Genomic DNA, 11398 nt, shown 5'->3' on the forward strand with positions numbered 1-11398 from the left:
ACACAGAAGAAATGTTCCTTTTCCAAAAAGTGGTATATTGCCATGACAAGAATTGATCAAATTAGAGAACAAGTTGGGTAATTCTGCAATTCCAGGGTTAGTATCTGATGCTACTGATAAAATCATTTGAACTCTGAAGAGTTTGGGGAGCTCTTCCTATTCAACTCTGCTGCTTGCAACATGCATATGCACTCTTTAAGGCCAGATTCACTCCATATCCATAGCCTTTCTCTGTAGTCCTGTCATCTCTGCTATTGTGGGACCCCTTGGCAACTCCTTGACTCCTTGGCAACTTAGGTGCATTTTCACAGCTTGACACAGTCATCTTTCAGGACATTCTTCTTTGATGGTCACCTAGGTTGGTTCTATCACTTTGCTACAATAAAAAGTGATTTGGTGAACAGCGATGTACCAGTATGTCTGCAATATTTTCATTTGGAGTCTTTCCCATAAATCCCACAACAGTGTCATATGTATCTCTAATTTAGTTTCTTGGATGAAATTCAGTATGATTTCCATGGTGGCTAAAACAGTTTACGTACCCACCAATACTGTATAGTTATTGCATTTTATTCAAATCTTTGCCATCATTTGCTAAGTTTTCGTGATGACCACTATTCTGACTGTAAAGAGAAAGAACTAATATAGTTTTAGTTTGCATATTTCAGAAGATTTGTGATGCTGAACGTGTTCTCATGTGTTTACTGGCCATTTACACCTAAGATGCACCTAATCCTCAAGAGACTGGAGGCCCCAGGAAGCTTAAAGGTCTGGTGGGGTGGGTGGGGTTGGGAGATCTTTATGGAGATGGGCAGTGCAGGGCTGGGGCATCAAGAAGGTATGGGGTGTGGAACTGTTGAGGGGGTGAGGGTGGACTGGGAGGACAATAAAATCATTGGGAATATAAAAATAAATTAACTAAAACATAATGTTAATAAATAAAATAATATAAAAACAATGGGAAAGCAGCATATTCTAATATAAGGTGGTAATATAGTATGACTATAATTGAAAAAATGAAATTTTAATTTGGTTGGAGTAATTGGAGAACTATTGAGGTAGTTTAAAAGAAAAGAAAGATTATGCAAGAAACTACAAAATATGCCGTTGAGCTCATTTTCTGTTGGTTACCTACTTCAAGACATGTAGTCTGCCCTTAAGAGGGATGCTCTAGGGTCAAATAGGAAGGCTTTTACAGTTGTTTCACTAAATGGATATGATGTGCCCATTAAATTATGTTACTAATGCATTTTTGCAACTGTATGTTACTTCTCCTTTCAGCTTAGTGTGGAGAAGTAAGCTCCTTACACTATTGGCAAATACTCTTATTTATTGAAAATGTGGTTCTTGTCTGACATTCAAATGTTGGGAAACTGATAAAATACATACATAATACATACATACGACTAAGATTCTGGGAATTTTTGAGTTGTTGTAACTGTAGAAAAATATTTTTTAAAAAAAGCCAAGAAATGAGGCATATCAATTCTCTCTGTGTTTATCTTAAATATAATTTTCAGTCATGGTCATGAAATAGGCAAACATAACCAGGTTTGTGGTCATATTAATGGTGTTGTTACAATTCCCTTAGGGTGTAGACTCACAGGACTCTCCCATGGGATTCTGTAATTCTTGACACCCTTCCTCCACTTCCCTAGTAGTGTTTGGCCTGAAGGTGGTGTGATGGAGTATATAGGGGGTGGAAAGCTAACTGAAGGCAAGCCTCTACTGAAGAAGCTGTCTTCCCTGGGTATCCAAGCTGCCGTGTGACATCTCAGAGATGCATCTGTCTTTGTCTCAGCAATGGTCCTCCTGTAAGTGTTGCTTTTACTCATGTTCTTGTGGATAAGATTAAGAAATGCATTGTTTTATCAAGCTCAGTATAGATGGCCTGTGTTTCTAATGTCAAAAGTGCCCTATCTGGGAAAAATTACCCCTTTTTGCTTTTCATGGCTTACCTGAAGTAAGGGAACATAGAGCTGAGAAACTTCTTCTTAATTATTCTAAAATGATGCTGCACAGTGAACCCCTAGACCAGTAGTTTTTAAAGAAGAGTCTACCTTCTTCTTAGAAGATGCATGTCAATGTCTTGAGAAGTTTAGGATCCCTTAGTGAGTAAGAAAACGAATGTTTCTGATACCTAGTGAGTGGAAACCAAGAATGTTTCTGTGCAACCTCCATGCAAAAAAATCAAGGTATAGTAAAAAATTCAAAATTGCAGAAATGGAGATCTTTTTAAATGAGAACAAAAGGAATCTATTGGTAATATTCTTTCCAGGGTCAGGCATTTCTATATGTTGCTAGATCTGAATGAATCTAAAGAAAATTTCAAAGCAGGATAGTGATATAGACAAGCTTAGAGTATGTGATTATTAAACAGCTTTGACAATTTTATTCAACCAAAATTCCATTTCAAAAGAAAAACAGCATAGCGTCAAGCATTTGTCTCTAGAAAATTGATGATACTTTCAAGAATAATGAATTAGTAATAATGATACAATAAATTTTAAAGGACTAAAAAACAAAATCATCAGTCTCTAAAACTCACCTCGGTGAAATCTCTACAAATAGTAAATATGAGGAATGTGTATAAGCATAGTTTAATATAAAGATATATGTTGTATACAAAACATTTGAAATTATTATGAATTTATCAACTTCAACATGTGTAATATAAGTTATTTGACCGTCTTATCTCTTTTTTAGCTAAACATGTGAAAATTAGCTTGTTGTAAAGAAATTTGGCATACCTATTTTCCAATATTTCAGTTCAGACAGTTTAGTATATATCAATCTTTACCAAATTCATGCTTTTTTATTGGACATTTCCAACTACATTTATTAAAGTTACATGGACATTGGGGACTTGTACCAGAAATATTTCAGGTTAATGTAGTTAGAGGCAGATAGATTTCAATTTCATACTTACACACCTGATCAGCCTTTTAGAGTGTAAATTATTAGTATGTTACAACTGTGTTTCAGTAAGTATAATGAAAGGCAAATTGATGATGCAATCATCAATGAGTCACTGTCACAGATTGCAAAGGCACATGGTAGTACAAGCAGAAAAATAGCAGACACACTCAACTCATAGGCAATCTATGACACAATGCTTCACTTTTTATATGTAAGACCAATAAGGCAACACTGGACATAAAGAGTACATATGTAGCTCCTGCCACACAGATGCATAGCAAGAGCTCACAAGCGTGTAGGATGTAACAAGTAAAGTGCAAAGACCACAATGTGTCCTTTCTGATTCAACATACTGATTCTAGGACTATGGAAAATCGGGAAAACTCAGTCTGCCATCATTTTCATCAATATAATGGGATAATAAAAGTCGAGAATGCCTGGTGACTGCTTTAAACATTAGACTCAAGGGAAGTAATCTTAAGATTTTAGCAAAGGGACAAAGGTATGAGATGACAATGGTTAGTTAGAAAATCCATACTATGACATTGGTTTCATGGGGAAACTGTCTTCATCTTCCATGCCAGCAATCCAAAACTCATGTCTTTATTTAGATCACATAGGAAAATGAATCAAATCAATGAACTGTGCTGTCTTTGTCAGTACCCTAAATGCTGCTATCTGGCACTGAATTACAAATGCAAACTGGTGAAAATTGTACACTAAGCATCACCAGAAACCATCAAGACGTTAACCTGCCTGGAGAGAAAGACTATCTCATCCTGGATCATATTTAAGTTAAGATAGAAAGAAATGTTTGCAAAAGTACAGAAACATTCTTAGGAGTAACAGAAAGATGCAGGAAGTCTTCTATTTTTCTTTCAAACTATAAACCTGTGCATGTATAATTAGCTAAATCTAAGACACAAAAAATTATCCCCCCACCCAGACCAAAAAATATTAATTTGTATAAGGTACAGAGGACATCTTCCACTTTCCTAGACAGGGTGATTGTTGAGAGCATCAAAAAAAAAAATACTTTAGCATGACTCCTCTTCTTAACAGGGACAGTCCTCTTGCTGCTGGTGTCCAACCTGCTTCTGTGGGAGAACACAGCCTCTGCTATGAGAGCTAAACTGTTGAATGTCCACAACTATACATCCTATGGAGACACTTGGAATCAGGCAATTAAGATATCCCAGGACATGAATCAGTACATTTCAGATCTGTCCACTCACGTTGTAAGTACCCTCACTCATCTCCTAGAGTTCTCACAGACTGTATATCATGGCAATGAAGCTGAGAGGCAAAAAGCATCATGAACTAACTTCAATATAATATACCTTTATAAGAAAAAGCTTAAGCTACTAAAATATGAAATGGAAGAACAGCACACTTTGATGAAATGCCAAATGTATGCTAAGACTACACTGACCGTTTCTTTATAATTCAACTTTTACTTTAATTGATTCTTGTAATATGAGAGTATAAGGTTGAAGAAATGCTTTGGTTATCTATGCCTTTCTAGAGGAGACATAAGTCCTTTGGTATCCCTCATTTAGGGCACTATAAATATCCAATTAAGAACTGCTTCACAGTGAATTTAGGGGATAGAATAGAATTAAAGAGACTAAGAATAAATGAGGAAGGAAGAAAAATAAGCAAGTAACTACAGAAATCCCCAAATGCTAACAACTACCATTGAACTAAGTCCAAGACATGAGCTTATATTGGTAGGTCTAGTTTAGAGCTAAAAACAGTTCCTCTACTCTTGATGAATGTCATTTAAGGCAATATGCCATCTGTTTTAGAATAGTATAAGACACAACAACAGATAGGGACTTCAGGACATCAATTAGCATTTAAGAAAAAAAGTTTATGGTAAATACACATTTCTATCATACATTATATTCACTAATTTTTCTATCACTTCATAATTATCCCAGCATTCCTTTCAATCTATCACAAATTTTCTCAGCAATAGTTTGATGACAATCTGCTGAGTGAGTATACTGAACTAACTGTAGTAATTAAATAAATACATATTGGCTGATGTTTACAAAATTAATATTTTGTCGATTTTTAAGTGACTCATTGTTTAATATTCCCTAATATATTACACTCAATAGTTTAGAACTCACTTTGTTTGCCATGACACAAGAATACTGTGAATTTATATCCATTTTTGGTACAGGATACCTGTGTAGCTACAGAAGGTTTGAAAAATGAGCTCCATTTGGATGATGCCTGGTTAAGCAAGCATCATTTTGGATCAAAAAGAAATTAAAAAAATGAATAAAAATATACAAGGACTTTGGTAGGGCACAAATACTACTCAAATATTACTATATTGCAACACTTATTTTTGCACTCTTATAGGCTTAAGTGTCTGCTTGTCAAATAGTAACTTTTAGCAAAGATGAAAATAGCAAGGGGGAAAGAGATTGACAGATTATGAAACTGGAGGGGTCAAAATGAGACTACAATTAAAATGTAAAGAAGTATATTAAAAAGTCACTTGTGTAGATGCTTCACTCCTTCTTAAAAAGGGAACAAAAGTATTCATAGGAGGGGATACGAGAGCAACATTTGGATCAGAGACTAATGGAATGGCCATTCAGACCCTTTCCTTTCCTACATGTGCCCTATATAGACAGCCACCAAGACTTGGTAAGATTGATGAAGCTAAGAAGAGCATGCTGACAGGAACTGGATATAGGTGTCTCCTGCGAGACACAGCCAGATCATGTCAAATACAGAGGCGAATGCTAGCAGAAAACCACTGAACTAAGAATGGGACCTCTGTTGGAGGAATTAGAGAAAGCATTGAGAGAGCTGAAAAGGCTTGCAGCCCTATAAGAACAACAATGCCAACCAACCAGAGCTCACAGGGGCTAAACCACTACCCAAAGACTGTACATGCACTGAACTATGCTTCCAGATGCGTATGTAGCAGAGGAAGGCCTTGCTAGGCACCAATGGAAGGACCACCCCCCAGTGTAGGGGAATGTCGGGGGGGGATGGGGGGGAGGAGAACACCCTCATAGAAGAAGGGGAGGGGAATGAGATAGGTGGCTTATGTGCAGCAAACCGGGAAAGGGAATACATTTGAAATGTAAATAAAAAAAATCCAATAAGAGAAAAAAGTCATTTGTCTAATTTCTTATCTTCTTTTTTAGTGTTATTTCACTTTGAAATTTAATATCTATCGAAAACATTAATGACAAGGTCATTTTGAAAATTAGTTGATTTAGAAATGACAATTAATTGAGTACTTCATCATTTCAGAAAATATTTTATGCCCAAGGCCGAGGGTTTGAACGCCGGACCACCAGATGCCACACTTCTTCCCTCTCTAGTCCAGAAAACAAGGAGCAAGCCCAACAGTTCCAAGTGAGTTCTCAACCTTGGCTTGATACCAAATCAGCAAAATCACTGTACTGGCTTTGTCACGCACTTACATTGCTTTTATTCTACTACACCATAATGGGAGATTATTCTATTACACCATAATAGGACATGGCTATCATACTGGCAGAAAAATAGATAATGAATATGAAATCATAGAACAATCTCCTTGAAAAATAAATATAAAATCATTGCTAAGTAACATTATAGCAGATCTGTACATTCAGAAAACCAATTCTACCAATGCCTTGTCCATGAAATCTTACTATTCGGTAAGTATGTTCTGTTTGAGCCAAATCTGAACTCATAGTTAAATATTGTACTAATATATATGTATATATGTGATAAGTATATATACCTATGAAGTACTAATAGTGTTGTTGTGTTCATCATATGTTATACTGGATCATATGTTGACATAATTTAACATTACCAAAACTATACTATCTACTCTTGTTATTTATGTCTCCTTTGGATCTACATCTGCTTCTTTATATATGTGTCCATTATACTAAGGTCTCTCTACCTTTACCCATGTCACTACTGATGTTATGTTGACTCTGACTAATAATGGTTATTATCTCTCACTTAAGATCCCCTTCATGAAGCAACTTAAGTGTTTTACAATGTGCATTATCACATATCTAAAATGTCCCCATAGATATAATCAACATCTTGTTTTCCTTAATATTATCAGCATTTGGTATATCTACATCCTTATTAATAATAATTAATAATAATATAAAGTAAAAATAGGAAGTCTAGGAAGAAATGACAGTTGCACAGAGTTACTGCTTCACTAGAAAATTTATAAAACATTCTTCTGATATTTCTGAATTTAATCATATAAAAATTCTATAACATGAGGACAGGGCCTAAAGTTTAAACTTATAAAATGTGTACCATCAAAACAATGTTCTCAACATGTATATGAATGACCAAAGGAACGCTGCTTGAATAAAATCTGCCTGTATTTAATAATATTGTATTCCTTTATTCTAATGGAATTGTTCAATTGTGGTTGCTTAGCTGGAAGTACTACTGGGGTTGTCACACAGCCTATTGCAAGCCTGGCTCAACCCTCTGCACCATCTGTGGGCTGAAATGTCTGACAGGCTAGGATCCACTCCTCCTACCCTCTACAAGGCCTTGATGCTTAAGGAATCAAACATAAAGCTCCTGGATGCCATAAAGAATATTGCCAAAAAGGTAAACAACTTGCTGACTTTCTCTGTATTTCTTATACATGAATAGGCTAACCATGGGGTCTTAGTTTGAGTTTCATTGTTGTGACAAGACACCATGACCAAGGCAACTTTCATAAAAGAAAATATTTAACTTAGGCTGGCTTACAGTTTCAAAGATTCAATCCAGTCTCTTCATGTTGGGAAGCATAGCCACATAAAGACAGATATGCCACTGGAGGAGACAAGAATTCTACATCTTGATCTAATTGTAGTGAGGAAAGATTGTCCTCTGTAGGCAGTCAGGAGGTCTCATTCCACATTGGGCAGTTTCCCAAAGCCCACCCCACAGTAGCACACTTTCTCCAACAAAGGCGTGCCTGTTCCAACAGGGCAGTACGTCAGTTAGTCATTTGATATAAGTTGATTTCAAATTGACATCCTAATAGTGCCATTTCCTGGGCTAAGGATATTAAAATTACCACAATGGATAATGACAAATGAATCTTGAAAGACGTTCTCTTGTAACAACAATAACAACAAAAAAATGGGAAGGATATATCCAATTAAGTGAGTATCTTTTCTACTAATGTAAACAATACCCAACCTATTCAAAGTCACTTTACTTCCCAGGGACCTCCAATGTAAACTCCTGCTCCACACAGTGATTTGGAAAGCACATATATGTAAAGAAAGACAAATGTGTAACTATCCCAGCAGATTTTATTAGAGTAAAGGCTGAACTACCTATATCATAACACACCAATTTTAATCTTCATTGAGTGTAAATATTTGTCCAAATACATTGTATGGACTACTTATTTGTTAAAAAAAAAAGAAGAGTCGTGTAGTGTCTGAATCTATAAAACATAAAAGACAAGTCAGGAACAATATGAAGAACTAAAGGTCAATAATTACCAGAATGTATGCTAGCCATTCCATGCTCCTTGATATCAAATTACTAATTTCCCACTGTCTGCTCCTATGCTGTGTGAGACTTTACTGAAGGAGACACAAGAAAGAAAACCCATGATAGACCAAAGTAAAAACTACACTGAAGTCCCAATTGTTGAAACAATGAGTTTTTAATAGAGTTCTAACAGGAATATGGTTGAGAGTTACTTGCAAGAGAAGGATGACTCAAAAGCAGAAGCATTATAGAAAAGTTCCTCCCTAACTCCCACCGTGAAAGCTGAAACCTTAGAGCTCAATACACAATTTGCCGGAAGCTTAAGGGGTCTGAGACACCTTCTTCCCACAGTTCACTGGGTTAGTATCTGTATCACCAGTAATTATTTCCTGGTTGCAAAGCTGGGAGAAGCCTTGAGAATTTTCCAAGATTCTCCTTCCCTAGACATGAAATTGTGCTTATTTCTTTGAATCTTTTGAACCTGCCCCTCTGTCTTCAAGGGTAATGCTTGATTGAGAACAAATTATACAACATCCCAGAAAAACAAACTCCAGCGGGCATCAATTTCATGCCACAAAATATTTCAAAATGCCCCATTTCCAGATTTAAATGGCTAACACATTTTAAGTACTCTGTTTCAGGTAAATGAAAATCTCTGGGTTTGGCTAAAGGTTTACATTATTAACTTCTCACAAAATTGAATTTAATATGTAGAAGAAATAAGATCTCAAGTTTTCATCTATAATTAATACTTAACTATTATTTTGCCAATTAGGGTAATTTTGAAATCAAGGAAAAGGCGAACTACACTGCCTGGTCTGAATTGGGATTCTTGCAATCGCCCAATAGAGACACTAGATACTTTGCCTTTTATAACCTGTTTCACTGCCTCAAGAAGGACTCAAATAACGTGGAAATGTATCTGAAGCTTCTGAAGTGTCGACTGATCCGAAGCAAGTGCTAAGAACGCATAACATCCTTAATATCCTTCTGCCCCAGTGATGGTTCTTAAATTGCACTTGTGCAAAGTACCTGAGTCTAATGGCTCTGTTCTTTAAAAATAAAAAATAAAAAACTGAACAAAGTTTCCCAAGATATCTTTTGTTGGTTCAATAAAAAAGTCCACAAAAAACAGGGATGAGTTATTATCAAAAATGAAGAGATACCAGAAGTTACCCTGGCAAATGATATCCTTTCCGACATAACTTTAGAATCACAAAATGTTACCTGAGTGACATTGTTAGAAGCAATGAATGATATTGCTATGAATCAGCTCATCTGTAGTCCATAACCATGGTGCTCTTGAGCCACATTATAAGAGATGGCCACTTTGCCGCCGGCATTTGTGGCATATTCGCAGACAACAGTATGACAGTGCAACTGCACTGTCTGTAGGCACTGTAAAATTTTCAAAACACCTGAAACATGAGGATATCAACATAAAATGTCTCTGGGTTTCACTACAACTGTATTTAACCCCAGTCTTCTGAATCTCATCTGCTTATTTTTAACATTCTTAGACATAAAACAAGTGATCTACACACTCTTAATCTGAACAGTGCTCTGAGTTTCAACTTCATCTCATTGATTAGTTACAAACCTGTTATTCTCTGATACTTCAAATCACAAGGTGAGAAAAGCTAGCATGGTCATTTCCTACAATGTTTATTCTACTTCCTTTTCCCAGTTTTCTTCTTTTTCCTCAGCTTTGGATCCTCTCTAGATTACATCTTTAAAGACAGTGCGCTTGTCAAGCAGTTTCATGACACATGGATTTTTTTCAGGGATTCCTAGACAATGGAAACTAGTCCAGCCAGTATTCTCATCTGTCAATCTTTTAGTTACCTCTTGGATACAAGCAAACTGTTAACCAACTCTGATATATTCTAGCATTCTTTCTCTAAACAGCAGGAAATATATTGAAATCCAATGAAACCTATATATGAGACATTTTCTGTTAATACTATGAAATGCTACTCTGCTTTCAGAGTAGATTTCTTCCACAAATTCATGCATATATCTAATACAGACCATAGTATTTAAATGAGGATATCTGCCAGTGGAAAAAAACACTTTAATTTTATGAAATATGTTCTCAAAGTACAAATTTAAAAATTTAGGTGGTCTTTAAAGGACTAATGGTTAAACCCTTTACCATTTAATGACATTTAACTGAATTCTATAGTTTCTAGACAAAACTGAGAAGAGCTATAGACATTGTAGAAGAAACAGTTTAAAATATACTTAATACAATAACTACTTTTTAGTTTATTTCCCATTTCTCTGATGAAATACACTGACAAGAACACATTAAGAAAAAAGGTGTGCTTCTTGTCTTTTTTTTTTCATCTTTATTAACTTGAGTATTTCTTATTTACATTTTGATTGTTATTCCCCTTCCCAGTTTCCGGGCTAACATCCCCCTAACCACTCCCCATTCCCCTTCTCTATGGGTGTTCCCCTCCCCATCCTCTCCCCATTACTGCCCTCCTTGCAACAATCACGTTCACTGGGGGTTCAGTCTTGGCAGGACTAAGGGCTTCCCCTTCCACTGGTGCTCTTACTAGGCTATTCATTGCTACCTATGAGGTTGGAGCCCAGGGTCAGTCCATGTATAGTCTTTGGGTAGTGACTTAGTTCCTGGAATCTCTGGTTGCTTGGCATTGAGAAGGATAGAGTCTATCAGGACAGGGAAGGACAGTACGGCAATAGAACCCTGGAACTGCCTGATGACATTTTTATCTTCACACAGAGAACAAAGAGGGGGAGAATAAAAGAAGTCAGTCTACAGACCCTTAAAACATCTCTCCGTCAAGAAATCACTCTTGTACTATTCCAGAGCCTTCCCAAACACTGCCACCAATTGGGGATCAAGTGACCAAGCACTTCAGTCTATAAGAGACATTTCCCATTCAAATCGCTACAGTTATTCATTATCAGAAAAAACAATACAAATATCATCAGACACAATTAATGAATT

At 36.1% G+C, this 11398-nt stretch overlaps 1 protein-coding gene across 1 annotated transcript; it reads left to right on the plus strand.

Moving 5' to 3' along the window:
- Positions 1-1719: 1719 nt before the first annotated feature.
- Positions 1720-9505, plus strand: LOC116883708 (prolactin-4A1). The gene is made up of 5 exons (XM_032884922.1): positions 1720-1814; positions 3982-4157; positions 6205-6309; positions 7354-7533; positions 9194-9505. The coding sequence occupies exons 1-5, from the start codon at positions 1781-1783 to the stop codon at positions 9380-9382; spliced, it is 684 nt and encodes a 227-aa protein (XP_032740813.1). The 5' UTR covers positions 1720-1780; the 3' UTR covers positions 9383-9505.
- Positions 9506-11398: the final 1893 nt, after the last annotated feature.

The sequence above is a fragment of the Rattus rattus genome, chromosome 14, assembly GCF_011064425.1.
Source record: "Rattus rattus isolate New Zealand chromosome 14, Rrattus_CSIRO_v1, whole genome shotgun sequence".
Lineage (NCBI taxonomy): Eukaryota > Metazoa > Chordata > Mammalia > Rodentia > Muridae > Rattus > Rattus rattus.

Coding starts and splice junctions, on each gene's coding strand:
- LOC116883708 (XM_032884922.1), top strand. CDS start 1,781: ATGCATCTGTCTTTGTCTCAGCAATGGTCCTCCT. Junction 4,158..6,204: donor CAGATCTGTCCACTCACGTT/GTAAGTACCCTC, acceptor TCATCATTTCAG/AAAATATTTTATGCCCAAGG. Junction 6,310..7,353: donor AGCAAGCCCAACAGTTCCAA/GTGAGTTCTCAA, acceptor GTGGTTGCTTAG/CTGGAAGTACTACTGGGGTT.